Consider the following 20319-nt stretch of genomic DNA (forward strand, 5'->3'; position numbering starts at 1 on the left):
GTCAACAAATGTTTAATTTTACTTAATACTAGAAAATTACATGTACATGTAGTTTAAAACATTAAAAACTTTGAGATCTAGCTATAGGAGCTTTCAATGTACACCATGGTACCCATTTCTTATGTTTTGGTAGATCAGAGGTTGCGACCTTGTCAATTTTCTTCAAAATCAGGAAAATATCATTCCTCAAACAAAGACAAAAAAAAACTGCATAACACTATATACATGTAGTATTTAAACAGTGAATTAAAATCACAGGTTACCATTAGCAAAAAGAAGTTGACTCCGAAAATTACTGCTAAGACTTAAAAAATACCAATAATGATTAATCATTACTGGTTATGTCTTTTGTGAATTACTTGTATCTGCATGATTCACTTTCAGTTATTAATGATACAGAAACAAAGCATTTAACATTATCAGTTATCTACATAATGCTGTAGGAAGTTGTTTGGTCACACGATTGCTCATCAAAGTTTGATGGTATGTGTGTAAATAATCAATATAGGGTACTTTCTAATGATTAAATTCATCATCATTATCAGACGTATAGGTCGGATATATATACATGCCTTAGGTATATTATATCAGTACATTGTTGTTATCTCACCACTTGTATAAACACTTATTATCACCTAATATGGGTCCAAATCCTACTTCAACGTTGATAAGTTTTAGGAAGAATACTTCGCTTCTTTTACTTCCTGGATATGGAGAGTTACAGAGAGATGTACACATATAGTATATAGTAAGAACAATACAATAATGACAAGTTTATCTACATTATCAATGTTACACAAGAAATCACATCACTAATGTTTTGTTTTGTTATAGCCCAATGACGAGGGAGACTAATGCCGGCTCTTCTGTGTGAAGATAAAGATGAACAACCCTGTCCACCGACAGCGAATCAGAAAATGTGGTTGGTTAAGGAAGCAGGGAGGGATGGTGAAGACATGGCACCGTCGCTGGTTCTGTCTGAATGGCGACTGCCTCTTCTACTTCAGCAAGGAGGATGACCTGAAGGCCTTGGGATCCATCTTCCTCCCTGGAAACAGGGTCGTTGAGCATGCCTTCAATCCAGACGACCCTGACAAGTTCCTTCTGGAAATCTTTCCAGGTATAACATTACTACATATGGGTGATCTATAGAGGCACACTAGTGATACATAGATTCTCTGTTAGCACTGGATTATATATTTTTTCTGCAGTGGAAAAAATAAATCCACAAGTTTCCTTTTGCTCTCTAATTACTGATATTGACTGCTGACACCGTGTTAGACTGCCGTCAGATAGTTGATGTTAAGGCATCATTTATTTTTTCAATCCACACTTCATACTGTTGTCCCCAAACAAGGTTTACAAATTGTTTCTTTGGGTTTTTTTTATGTATTCATTTTTTAGCCCACCATCATCAGATGGTGGGCTATTAAAATCGCTTTTTTTTGTCCGTCGTCCGTCCGTCCGTCCGTCCGTCCGTCCGTCCGTCCATCCGTCCATCAACAATTCTTGTTATCGCTATTTCTCAGAAAGTACTGAAGGGATCTGTCTCAAAATTTTTATGCAGGTTCCACTATGGCCCTAATTGTGCATATTGCATTTTGGGATGTATCAGTCAACAAGATGGCCGCCAGGCAGCCATCTTGGATTTTGATAGTTAAAGTTTGTTATCGCTATTTCTCAGAAAGTGCTGGAGGTATCTTTCTCCAATTTCATATGTAGATTCCCCTAGGACTCTTGTTGTGCATATTCCATTTTCGGACCGATCGGTGGACAAGATGGCCACCAGGCAGCCATCTTGGATTTTGATAGTTAAAGTTTGTTATCGCTATTTCTCAGAAAGTACTTAAGTGATCTTCATCAAATTTCATATGTCATATGTAGGTTCCCCTAGGAACCTAGCTTGTTGTGCATATTGCGCTTTGGGACCGATCAGTCAACAAGATGGCGGCCAGGCAGCCATCTTGGATTTTGATATTTAAAGTTAGTTCCTGCTATTTCTCAGAAAGTACTGAAGCGATCTGTCTCAAATTTTTGTGTAGTACATGTTTTAAAAAGTTTAAAAAGTAGAGAGAAGATCCATCTTTCCATTGTCAGACATAGATCATTCTTTGGTGGGCGCCAAGATCCCTCTGGGATCTCTTGTTAGTGGTTCAAATATCTTAAAAGAATTATGATGTTTAAAAGTTGTTTTACATAAAGATAATTTATTAAGATTGATGAAATTCAGAAAATTCGCTAAGGGTAAGGTTTAAAGCTCATATTAATGGAAAACGATGAAAATTTCAAGTTAATGAGACATGACTGTGTTAAATCGAATTTCTTTTTACACTTTCAAACAAATCTTTTATTGCTATTCAGTATTTTACAGCAGATCTCTTTTTCCTGTGCCTTGTAAATATCATTAAGTGAAACCCATGAAATGAGACAGTATACAGATGTACCGGTATATATATGTCTTTATAGTGGTGTCCCGTCCTATATATCTTACTTCAATATATGGAGGAAGGATTATTTATTGTTCTTAGAGAGTTAAAATCGTGAAGATTCTTCAAAAACTTTTTTCTATAAGTACAACTTTTTGTAAGGTAACGATGATGTCTTTCAGATAAAAAGGAAAAACGTGTGACAGGTGAGAGAAGTTTGTACTATATATAGTTATTGTCTTACCTGTTTGATCTGTGGGTCCCACTAACTTCGTGTTACAGCCTCTCTTTAGCCATGCTTTCTTCGACAGCCGACTCCGAGGCCTAGACTACCTCACCAGTCCACTCTCCTACAATACTCAACACTGTTACAAATGTTTAAATTCTCATTGCATGATCAACTTTAAAATAAATAACCTTTTTAAATTTTGATTGATTTGGTCATTTTTTTAACTAGTTAAATGTTATTAAAATTGATTTTTGAATTGATTTTTTTTTTTTTTGAGAATTGGTATTGGCACTTTGCATGCATGACACCATATTTAGAATTTGGCCTTTTCTCATCCTGTGTTCAATTTCAATTTTATTGGCAAGAATGTTGAGTCAATAGGATTGGAATTTTGCAGGCATGGCCTATTTAAGTCCTCTCCTTAGAATGATCCTTAAACTCCAGCATCACCTTGACCTTAACTAAGTATTGTTGTACACTATAACCATCCATCTGTGGTGATAGCTAGTGTTCTATATAGTATCACACTGTCCTTATTTAGTCTATAGCTAGCTGTTCCCTGTACTATTAATAGTTATTACTTCCATTTGGGCTTAAGTGTGTATAGGTATAAATCTACTTTATGTAGGTTTATTCCCAGTCTGTTATTTTTTAAAACTTTTTTTGTGGATTCATTGATAGTAATAAAATAAATAATACTGTAAAATTTATCTTGATGTACATAATACACTTGAGGATGCATGGTAAGTTGATCACGAATTGTGCAATGTACTTCATGAAATACAAAGAAAATCCATATCACATATGCCATATAAGCCAAAGGACATAATATCAGACGGGATTTTAGCTCAAGTTTGGGACTACTATGGCATGTGAATTGTTAGTATAGACCTAGCACAATTTCCTTGAACAGGAAATGTTTATGATAAAAGAAGTTTTGATACATTAATAAAAACAAAAATAACTGTTTTGTCAGTTTCAATTGAATCTTATTGCCCATACCATTTTTATTTTGTGATGCTTTTTCTGTATGTAGAATACGATTAAAATGTTCCTGTCACATTTTCAATTTACAACCTTGTGTCTGGCTGTATGCCTTCCTTGTTATAATGGTGGTTAAATTGATGACTTTTAGTTTCTGTGTTTGGTGAGATGATCAAACAAGTTGTCATCTACTGCAATTAGAGTCGGTCCGAATTGAAACAATTAGTCTGATTTGTGATGTGGATTCCCGCATGTCTGATATAGATATTGTAATTTAGCCATATTATATAATATACATGACAAAAAGGTAGCAATAAGTATAAGAGGTCAAATGTCACGCTTAATAAATTTTCTGTCCTTTGAATGCATTATTTCTTAAAAGGGCTAATTATCCCAAAAATATTCCAATTTTCTAATAATAACTGATATGATAATTTTGTCATCGTACCTTATGTTGTTTTAGATATGATTTCTTGCTCTACAAGTCCATTTATACTAATATGATCTTTTATGTATATCAGGGTTTCCTTCTTTGCTGTGTGTTAAGCTACTTTTACTACAGACCTAACCGGTATGCTTACCTAGCCTTCTTAGACAGCAGTATAACAATATTGGTCCGTTTATCCTGGCTTCTGTAATTGAATTGGTAGTGCTGCTGTGTGTTCAATGTAACCCAAGTTTGGAAGAAATTAGAATGTTATTACACCGGGAATATTTACGTGGTATTAAAGTAGAAAAAAACAGAAAGGAGCAACAAGATTAAAAATGTATGGAATTGGATAGGAAGATGGCTGTGGATGGGGATGTTTCTCCTGGAGGATTACACATAGTGATCTATGATCAGGGTCTATGTGTTGGTGATCAGTCTGAGTGGGAGGGGGTATTGATAAATGTAACAGCCACTATGTCGCCAATCTTAATCAGTCTGTGTGGGAGGGGGGAGTATTTAAAAAGGAACAGCCAATTTGTCGCCAGTGTGGTTCTGTGTGACACAACTGAAATTAAATTTTGCAATTTGATCAGTGAATAGGTTTTCTAACATTTAAAACTTGCAAACAAATGTTTGATGATTTGAAAGCCTTATAAGCCTAAAAGGGAAATAATCTATCTTAAATACATATTTCCTTGATTCCTATTGGTCAATGAACATTCATATTTTTTCTATATCTGCAAGAGCTCTGAACATGTCACTATATAGTAATAAGTAATAAGTAATTTATGAACGCAGGCAAAACAATTGCCTCTATGTCCATATCTTGAATATTGATTTGAATTGAAACTTAAGTTTGATTCTTCTCCGTTCTTGTTCAATTAAACCATGTTGGAAATGTTTTACATTTAGAATATGCATATTTATATATGTTTATTTAAGTCTCCCAAAATGTCATTGGTTTATAATAATGATACAGGTCTTGTGGACTTGGTCTGTAAACATGCACCTTTAACCATTGGCCAATTTGAACACATTACTTTGTCTCCTGGATTGTCATTGGCTGCCTAGCTATTATGTACAATTGGCATGCGCAGCTGTCATTGGCTTAAGCCATGTTCCCATGTATTCTTGACTGTCGTTGGTCATTTTTATGTCACCTGATGATATGTCATTGGTCTATAAATATACTACTTTGTTTTATAGATTATTATTGCATTGGCCAACAGCCATATCCTTTTCCCCATGATCTTGTATGTTCATTGGTCTCTTAGTATCCTATTAAATTGCCTATGTGAAACACAAGAAAAACAGGAAAATCCATTTTTTGTATGCAGCACAAAACATCCCTTTGTACATACCTCAGCCTTTGACATTTTCAAAATCGTATCTTTCAATATTGGAGAGTGAAATGAATTTGGCTAAGTCTGCAAAAGCGCATGAAAACAATACTCCAAAGAACAATATCACATTTCGCGGATACATGTGGGAAATCAGTGTACAGAATCACAGTCTGACATCCTAATCTCACTGCATGCTGTAAACCTATTGTTGGAAACAGGAAGACAAATTAATGAGCTGAACAAACACATGCAAGAGGACAAACAGTATTATCTGGAACTTCTAAAGGCACATGATTGTCACATGACATATCTCACATATTTTCTATACATTATCACTGTCTGTATTGTATTTACTTCAGTACCCAGCTCCTGATTGTGGAGAAACCTATACATGTTGATGCTCGTTAATATAGCAAAATATTTTGATAAATGACCACATCTTTTGGTTAAAATCAACTAGAGATTGATTTTGAACTACTGATTTCAAATTTTTGCATGAAAAATTGTCTTAAAGATGTTGTTGAAAATTGATGTTATCACATGAGGAAATGGTTAGCATGTAACAATTTTTGACATCTTCAACTTTTTGCCGGTTCTTGATTTTATCTTTTTTTGTTTGACTTGAAAATAATGCATGATTTTATCAAGGATTAATTTCAGGTGAAAAATGATAGATGTAAATTTATTTGCCATTTTGTATGACTTAATTGGTATGATAGATCTGATGATAGATCTGAATGTCCTTTAATTTGGAATGAGATACAATGTAACAATTCGTAAAGATTGTTGATATTGAAGATGGTGGTACATTGTAATCACATAAAATAATGAAATGACAGCTTATATACAACGTAATTTTAATCTTAATGTTTTACAATAAACTTTGTGGTGTTTTTTAACAGCTTATAAACCAATCTCGGCAAAAATGTTTTACTTAATAATATCCATGATATACAATTTAATTTATAAACACTGCCTGGTTGAAAATGATACATATATATGGACATATGATTTTGTTTCTAAAAGTTGATTGGTGATGGTATGGTATTTTTAAATTACGAAAATTCACTTAAATGAATGATATACGTCCTTGCATTGATTCACGTTCAGTTTCACAGGACAGTTAAGTATGTATGTTAAAATTGTTCCATTTGACTATTGATTTACTACAATGTAATTAGAAATCTCAAGCTTGTGAACATTTCTGCAACTGAATTTAGCATATGATTTAGTACCACTGGAGCCAAATATCTAAAAACAAAATCACTAAAACAGTATCTAAGGCATTTAATCACAAAATAATTTATTGATAGATTCAACCTCAGTTATCAAACCTTTTGATTATCAAGGTTTTGTCTTTAATATAAATAATTTCATAGTTAGGTCATAGGTTCAGCCAAGCGAGGTTATGTGACCTTTTGACCTTTGACATTCATTGATAAATGGTTGACCAATGCTGTCTTGCGATGATTCCTTCTGTCCATCAATATTTCAACTAGTCATAGCACCATAATGACATCACATGAACAACTTCATTAATTTGTTTCACTGCATGATGTTTATCTTTAGGTTATGTAGAATTCTTAAGTATTTGCTGAATATATTCCAAGAAATTTGAATTGCCGCAATGAAAAGTGAATTGTAAAAACTAAATGTTAGATAAATGGATGTTCATATCAGATTGCTGCTTATGCAAGGTACTCACCCTGTCGACTTTCCCAAACTTTTTGTCACTATACTTGAACCACGTGTTCACCCAGGAGAAATACTTCTACAGGCTTGAATATGAACATGTACCTGTAACCAATTATTATACCATTATCATGCCTTCTTTATACATGTACAGAGTATATTGGGAGTCCTTTTATAATCAAAAATCATAAGAATTTATCTTATAAATATTATGTAAATATTTTACATCTACCTAACCTATATCATGTATATACTTAACTTAATTTCAATTTGCCAGAAACTTCAATTTTATTTTGTCAAATTGTAATTTGCCATTAAGATAAAATGTTGTATTTTTCTGGGTTGTATTTTCATTGGTTCATCACGTTCAGTAGATGTTTCCATCCTTTCCATTTCCATTCAAGAGTGATTTCAAATTTGTTTTAAATAAAAATATCAGGTATCTAAAATTTTCATTAGGAAATATTTCACATGAAATAATGTTCTGTAAAGAAATAATGAAATGTCTTTTATGAGAATACATGTACTATAAAAAAAAAAGATGGCCAGAACCAAAGGAATGTACACAATTGTACTGAAATGTTTAAACCCTGATGGGTTCGGTTCTTTTTCTCTGCCTTTGGAAAGCAATGTCATTGTATTAAGAATGTCTGTGTATCATTAAGACTTTGTGTGAGTGAATTATTAGAGTAACCACAATAAAATACAGATACATTGGCTTTTTTGTCTCCATTTTCACATATTCCCAATTTAGCAAAAGGCAGATAACTCACTATCAAAATTCCCTGGGTACCTGGCAATGGTTTTCTTCTGTGTCCCAAATTTTGAATTCTTTGTATTGATCCTGTGTTATATATATCATGAGGCCTTCTGTCTACTGTCCTCCCCAGTAACAATTAGTGTTTGTGGCTAATTAATTTACAGAGCCTCAAGGTCACAGCATCAAACAAAAGATTGTTATAACATTGCTGTTATAAAAAGGTACTTACTCCCAATGAATTCTAGGCCCATAAATGGTTTCCAGAAATATCACAGTGGTGACATTTTATGTGAAAATCAATAATTCTTCATTTTCGAAACTTTCACATAGATAGGAGTGCCTGAGAGATATGCCTGAAAACGTGCATGTATAAATGACCTTGACCCACTCTCCCTATTGCAAAAACTAGAAGTGGACATATAAATGCCTCATAAGTGTAAAGTGATCTTACATGTGGTTATTAGTTTGCTGCACAGTAAGAGATGTTAAGCTTGAGAGCATCTATAGAACTTCTGTAAGCTATGTCAGAAGCTTGATTATTTCTGTTCGCTTTGACAAATGACCTTGACCTACTGTGAAGGTCACAGCTAGCACTAATAAAGCCATAAATCTAAAGGCAGCTTTTTTAAACATTGAATGACATATTTTCAGACTTGTTTTTTCAAAAAGATTAATTTTAGTTCCTTTATATAGTGATAATGTTAAAATGTTTAGGATCTGTCCAGTCCAAGATGACACCCAACCATGACACTTTCCTGCTGTGGGCAGCTACTGCCGATGAACGGGACACATGGATCAAGGCCCTACGCAAGGTCATGCATGCACCTTTTGGTGGAGGTAAGGAACTGACCAGTGATTATATGTAAAATAACCAAGGGGCCTCCATTTGGAAATTTAGTTTCAAATGAAACTTTGAAAAAAATGATATTCTGAAATTGAATGTCCTCATGAAAGAAAAACTTAAATTGATATAAGTGATTCATTTGATAAACAGATTTCAAAGGACTTTTGGAGATGATACAATATATAACACCTGGAATATGTAACACATTAAGTTACCTCCCTTTTCAGCTATTTTCGGTCAGAGTTTACAGGACACCATGGCCTATGAGCGGAGATATTGTAGGAAAGTTCCCTTCATCATAACTCATAGTGTGGAGTTCTTACGACAATATGGCATGGAAGTGGAAGGAATCTTTAGGTTTGTGTTTAATTCTCTTTTAGCACATTTCACAATTCTGGTGTATTTCTTTTCTGTCTTTCTCAAAATTTCAGTTGCAGATCCGGATTTTTCAAAACATGAATAATAAGTCTGGACCATTTACCCTAAATTAAGACAAAAATAACCTTTTTTTGAAGCTCTTATTGACATGGTATAGTATGGTTGATAAATTCAACAACTCTTTGGGGTTTGAGTTAGCATTAACTGCTGTTGTAGCTGAAAGTTCCAACTTGTATTATGGTTTAACGTTCCTGTTTGTACAGCAGTCCTTACCGTGGTAGTCCCATACACACCTGTCACTCTGGATTATTAGTGAGCTAATCTTGACCCAATTTCTATTTCTTATATGTGGCACGATAGATAATCAGTTTATAGTTAAGTAAGGGTAGGCTTTTAGGATTAATTAATTAATCATTTTCTGTTATCAAAGATGACACATACAGTTGTCAGCTTTGTTGAATGATCATATTGATTTTTTCTGAAGAGTTGTACTACTTTTATCTTCAACAGACGATATAGTAGTGCATGTACATTGATGGATTTTTAGACTTCATAATTGACTTGCATTATTTAAGCTTTGTACATTTGCCATCATGATTTACACCCAAGAGGCTGTTTCTATGAGCCATAATGGCAAACATTATGAATTGCTATGGTGACACTGTACTTTTATCTTATATAAGAAAGCTTTAAAATCAGAATTAGTTAGTCTGTCTTCAACTAATCACTATCCTGTTACGATGATTTGACTGATAGGAAATATTTAATAGGAAGTTAAACTAATCCAACCAAATCATCCTACTTGATAAGAAAACTATAGAAAAAAAAATGATTTTGATTGACTATTTCCCTCTTAACTAATAATGTATGCAGCAATATTTGATAGCCAGTTTGCTTTATTTCCACAGATTGGCTGGTAGAACATCTCTGATTAAGGATTACAAGGAAAAGTTTGACTGTGCTGAGAAGGTGAAGTTTGATATATCTGAGATAGATGTCCACTCAGTGGCGTCGCTTATGAAGATGTACCTCAGGGAACTGCCCGATTCCATCATTCCTTCACAAAATTATCAAAAGTTCATGAATATTGCTCTCAATTTTCAAGATGCTCGAGATCTCGACAGTAAAATGGAAGTTGTAGTGGAAGCTAATTTAGCTATTTCGGAAATTCCTGATGAAAATTACAATTCATTAAGTTTCTTGTGTACATTTTTCCATGAGGTAGGTGAAAAATCAGCTATCAATAAAATGACACATCTAAATCTCGGGACCGTTTTAGGTCCTAATATTTTACGCAATGTATCGGAGGTGAACACACCCGAGTTACTAATGGCAACAGCTGACCTCACACAACAGTTGGCTTACATGATGATCTGTTACCCAGAAAAAATATTTACCAAAGAAACCGAGAGCCCTCCACAGGTACCTGTGGACACACTTCTCGACCTGACCACAGAGGAGGACACTAAGGACATTGGCAACATTCTACAGCCTTTGACGGACGATAATATTTTAAATCGTCCTCTCATTCGCACAAGTCTCTTGGAGGAGCTCAAAGACATTCAGTTTGCTGACAATGATGTGTTTACATCTCCACAGAATGATTTGTCGCCGTTAAGTGACATGTCGGACAAAACTTCTAGTTCTGCGGATAACATGTGTGATGATAATGCAGAAATTGACAGACCTATAGCTCCGAAAAGAAAAAGTAAACTTGAGAGAGGTCGACGGGTGAGTGAGAGAGCCAAAAACGACCCCTGTCCTCCGTCGCCTACCTCTCCAACTCTATACAAACCAGACAGATCAAGTCTAATAAAGCGTAACAGAAACTCTCTGGAGATAAATGGGTCTGAAAATGTAATGCGTAACCATGAATCTCAGTGGAACCGGAAAACTGTACATGGCACTCACGAGGAAGACAAACAGTCCAAACTGAAACAGGAGGTACGTGATCTAAGTCGAACAATTGATGATTTAAAACGGAAAAAAGAAGAACAGATATCAGCCATGAAAATGAAGTATGACAAACAAATCAAGTCACTTTCTACACAACTAGACACTATGAAGGACAAATATGAAAAACGTGTCGCTGCTCTTGAAAAGTCAAAGAAAGACGAGATAAGAAATCTGTGTATAAAGCTGGAATCTGAACGGCTATCCAAAAACGATGCTGTAAATCGAGTTGTAGAACTACAAGCTCAGCTACAACAATATCAGTCTCAATTTGGGGAATTAGGATCAAAGTAATGATGGCGTATTTAGACTATATTAAGAGTCAAGGAAAAAGTACTAGTTACTAGTAATTAATAAATTGATTATAATATTGCAATATCGTAAATCACTACTGCAATTTTAAGTACAAGGTCATCTATTGTAACATTGTTACATTGTAATACAATGTACTAGCTATAGAAACACAATCATTATATTTCAATATCATTACTGTATTTAATTACACATTTAGGCTACACGTACCAGGATCTAGTTTTAGGAGCTTTCATGTACTATAAACCAAACTTAATTTTGCTTGCAAGTAATTTTCACATACATGTACAGTACATGTATTTCACTGGCAATAAAAAAACTCTGAAAATGAAATCCTGTGAAAAATATTCAACTACATGTACATTAGAACGTTTTAATTGTAAATCATGATAAGTAAATCGCTATGAAAAGTTGTTACGCAAGAAAGTTCAAAATTTTGTTGGTTTATAGTACTATAATTCTAGTATGTATACCAATGAACTTTTAATACTGTAAACACACATGTTTTAATATTGTATTGATTATTTAGGTCTTCAGGAGATGGAGGCTATGTATACTTTAGGCATTTTTGTGCTATTAGCATTATTATGCTTTACAAAATATTGTTCAAAATCAATTTTGTGCTGAAATTTTAGTTTGCCAAAATAAGTGTATTTTCAGTAGATCATGTGGGCTATATATTTTCTTTTTACATTTGCTGAACAAAAGAGGCTTGCTATGCGGAAAAGAATATAATTTTTTATGGTAATTTATTATTAATCTGTTATGGTTTATGCTTGATAGATTGATCAGTATATGCTGAATGTCCTTTTTCTGATATGACCATGCATGGGATACTAATGATTTAGGTATATGCCAGGTTTATTTCACTATTCCCCACCCCGCCATCCCTACCCCACCCACCTACCCGGTCAATACCTCATCTCAATGCTTCAGAGGGCATTCATCTGATGCAGTTTGCTTGCCTCAATATAAAGTGTATTCTGCTTTAAAATTTTAATTAATGTGAAGATGCATGTTTACAGATACAGATGTGAGTCTCCAGATATAGTATCATTTTTGCCATAAGTAGCTGTTGGTGCAGTGCTTGTTCAAAACAAAGTTAGTAATGGCAACAGATGATTTTGTTTTATTGAAGTCTCTGCTAAAAAAGATTGAGTACAAGTGTGACTACACACCTAGGACTGAGGATGGCTATAGCTACAATAGAATAGCTACAACATCATTATAGTCAATAGTATGTACATATATATATATCTAGTTATCATAAGGCACTTTTGAATAACCATCATATTTATATCCAATACAAGCTGCTAGTTATCTGTAGCCATACTTTAGAAAGGTCCTGGCATTGTTAGTTACCTATGACTAGCTACAATATTGTGTTCAAATCATTACCTATAAAGTAAATACTTGTACATCGGCTTCATGAAAGATTTTATAAAATAGCATGTTAATTTATCATTGTTAAGTAAGTATCATTACCATCTAATGATTTTTTTTTTATTTAAATGTATTGGTTAGTATATGTAAGTACTGTATTATAATGATAGAGTAAATTTTCACAAAGGGAGACCACACATCACAATAACAATAAACAGGGTGAAAATCATATGATATAGATAGTCACTTTTATACCATAACAAGGTTAACAATGGAAAAACAGTCAGTGAAAATATATTGTATTGCAATGAAAAATGGATGGAAATTATGTAAGGGGAGATAATCCATGCTGCAATGATCTTTCATACCCATGATTCAGTTGTTTTGAAATAATTCATGAGGAGTGATTCCATTGGATATCTGTGTAGTAACCCTAGTTATAATTGAACTACAATAAATTACATATATGTATGGGGGTATTTTTATGGAGAGAGAGTTCATTCATTTTGTAGTATTACTGCTTTGCTAAGGGAGATCATCAGTAGGTTATTAGAGTAAATGAGATCATCTACTGCACAGTATTACAAAGTTACATTATTCCTTAATTCATAAACTGTTGTTGATCATGTGATTCTACGTGTTGCTGTAAAGTTTGTTATCTAATGTTAACTTTTAATGGTGTTATTTTTTCTTGCCAAAATCTATTGTTATCTTCTATCTAATTTATGCAAACTCTGGTTGCTCAAGGCTATAGCTTTCTTTTAGGAGTTAACATGTAACAGTATATATATATATTAACATAACATTTTCTTTTATGTATAAGACTATACATATTAGTAGTTAAAAGCTAGATTTTATACCAGTTTATCTGTGCTTCTTTCTCAATACTCGAGTGTATGGGCTGATATTTCTGTGTTGTAGTGTTTTAAATGTTAAAAGTGAACTCCCACTCTAATTTGATGTGGTATGTGTTTTCAGCTCTGTGATTTGGTGCCATGTTTACTTTCATTTCTTTTAGATGTCATCAGAAACATATTACAAAGGGAACAAGTGTAATACTTATAGGAGTTTTAAGGTTTTATATTAATGTTTTAGTGGCAGAAATACTCATCAAAATGTATTAAAAAAAATGTCCATGGCCATAATACATTGTAATTCAACAGTAAATTCTGTATCATATTTTAACCCAATTTATGTCTGAAGTATTTTATCCCATTTGAATAGAAGGACCAATATCTGTTAACCAACTTGTGTTTTAACTCTTCCATGTGATAGGTGCTTTTTGGTGGTATGTACGATATTGCATGTGTACATTTGGCTGCTTCAGTCATATTAAGGTGCCTTTTATCGTATCTTGTGCTTGACCTGACATATTTACAGTAGTCGCCCATCATACCACCACCTTTTGTCCATTGTAATTGCTTCCATTGTTCTGAATGGTTGTATATATTGGGGAGGTCCAAATGGCCTGATAAGACCATGCTAAGATTGCATTAAAAAGCTTACCATATTACTAGTTTAATATAGCAGTTTATTTTAGACCAATTTTAAATCTCAAGGAAATTTTAACATTCCAATGGAGGGAAATATCCTACATTAAATTTCAGCCATTAAAATCCATCTATCCTTTATAAAAAACACTTAAACAGCAATATTTTCTGCTTTTGCTAAATGTTACTGCCAAAACGGATTTGTGTGTTCATCCATGAATGATTTATCATTTCACATGTATTTATTAAAGGATGTTCCATTCTTGTATTATAATGGTGATTTGATGGGAAGTAGCAATACATGTACCTATATTCTATTTCTAAGAACCCATTTCCACTTAACGATGAATCATCTGAGAAAGCATAAAATATTGTCAATCTGTAGACATGGAGTGGTCATGTCTAGAAATAAGGTAAAAATTTCTTTAACTGACTGGTAGCTATTATTTTCAATTACTTCCTCTTCAAGCTGACCAATGGTCAATAGTGGTGTTGACAGTTGATGACTCAGTAGAGCTTTATTGAACAGGTGTAGTGAGTCAGACTATCCTCTCGTCTGTCTCCATCTCTGGTCACCCAAGTATGTGTCACAAACGATAATAATTCCTGGAGATTTGTCTTCATTTCTAATGATTAGAGATGTTAGAAACTATCAATTCTTCAAAATATAGTCACAACATCTAAGTCAGATATTGTGTTACCATATTCAAAATCCAATCCTACACTTTTCTGTGTTCTTTGATTCACTGAGTTATAGACTATATGTATTATCAATTACTAAACGAAGGATAAGTTCAATCATTTCTATTATCCACTGAAGTACTACAGGCAAATTATTTTTGTGCACAGGTATCAATTAAAATGACAGTGAGAAATGATACTTTTACCTACCTGTAAAACATTATGGCAAATATTTGTTGATTTTCTAAATTATATGGCGAGGCACTTAAATGGATACACAAGTAGCATACTGTAAAAGACATTTATTATCAGATTTGGTTCAGCAAGTTGTTGAGATCAGTATTATTCAGATTCAGTGTAGACAAAAAAAGTAAAATATTTCCCCTGATTTGTACAGATATTGATTTACGTCGTAAGCTTCCTTGTCACCCTCCCATAACACCTCGTTGACCTGGGGGTGGACATACGACCAAGCATCCTTCAACAAGATGGCCAGCAAGGAAACTGGCTATTAACTACTAATCCACTCATGTGTTAACAATGTCATCTCTAACACTATTGATTGGGAAATGTTTTGGTGACTGGACCTGCCGTGTCTCACATGAAACGTAGTCGTTCTTACTGCTATACTATGAACCACTTTACTTTTGCTTATAAAATACAATAGTTGGCATACTCTTTGTTTTCAACATATTGGCAAATATATAAATTCTCAAACAAGGGTTCTTACTGGCAGTTTTGTATTCATTTTAAAGTTGTTTAAATTATTTACATAACATTTGAATTTTTAGACACCTCGAGGAAATTATGCGAAAATTTATTTCTCACCAAACTAAAGTGGTTCATAGTATTATCATCAACCATAACACTCCCATCTGTTTCATTGACAAACAGATTAAAGAACTCTGTAGACTTCTGAATAATTTGTTTTAATGTGTCTTCACAAACCAACTTCTATGATCATGATTGTATTACAGTTTAGGCGGATGTTTCAAAATGTTTTATGATCTTAGTTAACTGAAGATACATGTAAATGAAAATTATTACATTGGTTATTCTGACATACTAAACTTGACAATATTTTAGCTCAGTATACAAAACAAAGAAATCCAGAATTACTTACGTGACTATGTTAAGATATTTTTGCTCAAATTTTACTGGTAGATTATGGTGTAAGCTCACATGTTAAATGCTCAAACTTTCACATGATATATAAACGCCTCTCTATGAAGCTATGTATGTCTCAATGTATTATACGTAAGTTTGACTATAAGTCTGCAAACAAGTCGATAGAACAATTATCAGTGATAGTAGATAGCCGCTAAGTAGGAAGTTTTAGCTCCATATACCGGTATATATATTATGTAGATCAGTACATCATTTTACATTTTTTGATTGTGCCATCAGCAGATTTGTTACACATTGTGTTCTACTTTCCTTTTCCCATTACTTATTGCTACGTACTGTTGATGTAAAATTTGCATTGGTTGTATAGAAAACCTTGTTGGGATATTGTTATATTTGTTAGAGCTTGAGTTTGTTATTGTAGTGGAGTGTACACATGCTGCAGAGCTATATCATATTATCACATGGAGCATGTGTCTTTTTAGCTAATTAGTGATATATTTGATTTATTATTAACAAATGTATTTTAGTTTAAAAAGGTATACATGTAATTGTTTTATTTATGGAAAAATACTTAGCATCATGATTTCAATTATCTGATTCATACAGTAATTTTGATGTACATATTTATTTTGTGTATTTTAAAAATAGTGGTTACACAAATTACAATATACAATAATTTTGTCTCATTTAATTAGTTAAATAAGATAAACACTAAAGGTTATGCTTTTGAACATGAAAAACCCCTGAAGAGTATTTGAGATAATGCTAATCAACCCACACAATCTGTATCTGTGGACCAGTAACCCATACACCCTGTATCTCTGGACCAGTAACCCACACGCCTTGTATCTCTGGACCAGTAACTCACACACCCTGTATCTCTGGACCAGTAACCCACACACCCTGTATCTATGGACCAGTTACCCACACACCCTGTATCTCTGGACCAGTAACCCACACACCCTGTATCTCTGGACCAGTAACCCACACACCCTGTATCTATGGACCAGTTACCCACACACCCTGTATCTCTGGACCAGTAACCTGTACACCCTGTATCTCTGGACCAGTAACCCACACTCTTTGTATCTCTGGACCAGTAACTCACACACCCTGTATCTCTGGACCAGTAACCCACACACCCTGTATCTATGGACCAGTAACCCACACACCCTGTATCTCTGGACCAGTAACCCACACACCCTGTATCTCTGGACAAACCCACACAACCTGTACGTATCTCTGTACCAGTAACCCACACACCCTGTATCTCTAGACTAGTAACCCACACACCCTGTATCTCTGGACCAGTAACCCACACACCCTGTATCTCTGGACCAGTAACCCACACACCCTGTATCTCTGGACAAACCCACACAACCTGTACGTATCTCTGTACCAGTAACCCACACACCCTGTATCTCTAGACCAGTAACCCACACACCCTGTATCTCTGGACCAATCCACACACCCTGTATCTCTGGACCAGTAACCCACACATACTGTATCTCTAGACTAGTAACCCACACACCCTGTATCTCTAGACCAGTAACCCACACACCCTGTATCTCTGGACCAATCCACACACCCTGTATCTCTGGACCAGCAACCCACACACCCTGTATCTCTAGACTAGTAACCCACACATCCTGTATCTCTGGACCAGTAACCCACACACCCTGTATCTCTGGACCAATCCAAACACCCTGTATCTCTGGACCAGTAACCCACACACCCTCTATCTCTGGACCAGTAACCCACACACCCTGTATCTCTGGACCAATTCACACACCCTGTATCTCTGGACCAGTAACCCACACACCCTGTATCTCTGGACCAGTAACCCACACACCCTGTATCTCTGGACCAGTAACCCACACACCCTGTATCTCTGGACCAGTAACCACACACCCTGTATCTCTGGACCAGTAACCCACACACCCTGTATCTCTGGACCAGTAACCCACACACCCTGTATCTGTGGACCAATTCACACACCCTGTATCTCTGGACCAGTAACCCACACACCCTGTATCTCTGGACCAATTTTAACACCTTCTGTTTATACTAGTCTGATAGATATGAATCAACAGACACTAGCTTCATCGCCTTTTATTGTTTTTATGGATAATTTATTAGTCTTTATTTGGTGTATAGTAAATTATTACATATCATGTACTAGTCAAATTAAATGTACACTACAATGGTATAATGTGTCATAATTTGTAATTTGTATGTGTATTTCATAAAAACTAACCAACATCCAGATTTTCCTATTTTAATATCCAGTATAATATGACCAGTACTTGTTTAATATGTTGCTGTCTTGTGTCTGTTGATTTATAATCAATCACCAATAAGGACAAGATATTTGAAAGAGTGATAAAAGTAAAACACTGCATACAAGGTTTGTTTAGCAATGTTATTGTATTCTAATCATTCATTATATTACTTAAATGATGACTGTGATTTCTTTTTCATTGATTCAGTTTTTTGCAAAATTACTTGAAAATGACTGAAGAAAAAGCATCATAATTAATTGTTTCGCTGGCTTAAACTCAGCATCGTCATCCCCTTTTACACAAGCTCAACCTCTAGACCATCCCTTACATAACAGATACATAAACACACTGTCATATATGACATTGTGAAATTCCTCATTTAAATGTATGGATCCAAAAGTAATCTTCTGTGTCATTATCATATGTATATTATTTGGGGAAAAAATAAAAAAGATGGAGAAGTTACAAAGACAAACAAGGACTCTTAGACACTAAATGCTAGAGAAATAACCATAGTTACTGTGCATTTACAGCTACTGGGGGTAGTACTTGCTGCATTTTGATGGTTATCGGTACTGAAGGTGATACCACCCATCTATACCAATAACTGCTATACTTATTTTTGGTGCTGCTTGTCTATGTGCCTATAGATCAATGTTTATCTTCCTGATAGGACCATATATCGTTATTACTTGTTATGTATTGATGTACAATAAACATATTTTGATTACATGAAACAATAGTGTTTTTGTTTTAGTATTGTTACCTTTATAAACAACAGCCTTTCATCTGTCTGCTTCCAACCATTTATAAATGGTTGCGACAGGGAAAAAGGGTTACTTAAAGAATACCATATACATTTTCGCTAGCAGTTTTGTGGGGATATTTTTATGCAATTTTGCAGAATGATTTTGAGATCTTGATAATTTCATTCATGTGAAAATAAGTAGAGTTTAAATCTTCAGATTGCAAAATTTTTATTTTCTCAAATTAGGTAAAATCATAAAATACTTTACCCCGAAAAATAACCGGCTACCTGTATTCAGTATTATATTAAGTGATTTATGAAGAAACTAATTTGATCTATATGATGTGAATGATACAATTACCCTGATGTTTACTTCCAATTTATATTGCTCTCTACATGCATGTCTACATGCATGTATATTCAATTTTCTGAAACTTTGACCGATTTTTAATTCTGAAAAGGATTTGCGTGACAGTTGTCAGATCTGGAGCTGGACAATGATAAGAGACTTGAGAAGTCATCACAGTTTACCTTACTTGGTTCAATTTATTTCTTGAAATAATATTATGATGACTTACAGGGTCATTTAAGAATGTTCCAAATTGTAAAACTGGAGAAAAATCATTGATTGATTTCAACCTAGAGGTGAAGATTTGTTGTAGAATATTGGAACTTCTTAGCAGCTTGGCCCCCGTGTAGTAACAATAGACGTTATGATCTAAATGCGAAATAATTTATCCGTTTACTGTATAAAGTTGAACTTGTTCAAAAGCACCTTCTGTAATCAGCACCCCTCCCCTATAAGCGCCCCTTCCCTTTTCTGGAGAAGAGTTGAATTTTTTACATCATGTGATGCCTCTAACATCAGCATTGTCTTTTACATGTAAATCTCGCCATAATAATACATTTCAAAAGATAAAAGGCATACTGATATGCATGTTTACTGTAACAGATTAATGTACCGTGAGTACAGAGAAGATTTATGGCCGACATTTTTTGTCCACAACTTGCATTTTCGTTCATTAATATGTGCCCCCTTTGTTACATTTACTTAAGCGCCCTGGGTGCTAATTACGTCAAATACAATAGCTGATACGTCCAATTTTGTTGTCACTACTTTATTCTTTGTAAAAGCAATTATTTCAAGTATAATTCCTGGCGGATTTTTAGCATAATGAACAATGACAGACAAAGCATGATGGCCCAACAAATAAAACAGAATGAACACAAAAAACGTTGATATATCACATGACTCG

General features: G+C 34.2%; 1 protein-coding gene across 5 annotated transcripts in view; it reads left to right on the plus strand.

Annotated features, from left to right (window-relative positions):
- The window catches only part of LOC138322939 (rho GTPase-activating protein 24-like), a 42068-nt gene extending 23013 nt beyond the window's left edge, over positions 1 to 19055 (plus strand). For 3 of the 5 annotated variants that reach the window (XM_069267192.1, XM_069267194.1, XM_069267193.1), the window contains exons 2-6: positions 835 to 1120; positions 2609 to 2632; positions 8579 to 8701; positions 8936 to 9065; positions 9995 to 19055. In XM_069267192.1, coding sequence (XP_069123293.1) covers positions 883 to 1120; positions 2609 to 2632; positions 8579 to 8701; positions 8936 to 9065; positions 9995 to 11333 — 1854 coding nt within the window. In that variant the 5' untranslated portion in view covers positions 835 to 882 and the 3' untranslated portion in view covers positions 11334 to 19055. Of the gene's footprint in view, positions 1 to 612; positions 749 to 834; positions 1121 to 2608; positions 2633 to 8578; positions 8702 to 8935; positions 9066 to 9994 lie in introns of those variants that run through there. The other 2 variants (XM_069267195.1, XM_069267196.1) reach the window with 2 other exon arrangements.
- Positions 19056 to 20319: the final 1264 nt, after the last annotated feature.

The sequence above is a fragment of the Argopecten irradians genome, chromosome 5, assembly GCF_041381155.1.
Source record: "Argopecten irradians isolate NY chromosome 5, Ai_NY, whole genome shotgun sequence".
NCBI classification, from domain to species: Eukaryota; Metazoa; Mollusca; class Bivalvia; order Pectinida; family Pectinidae; genus Argopecten; species Argopecten irradians.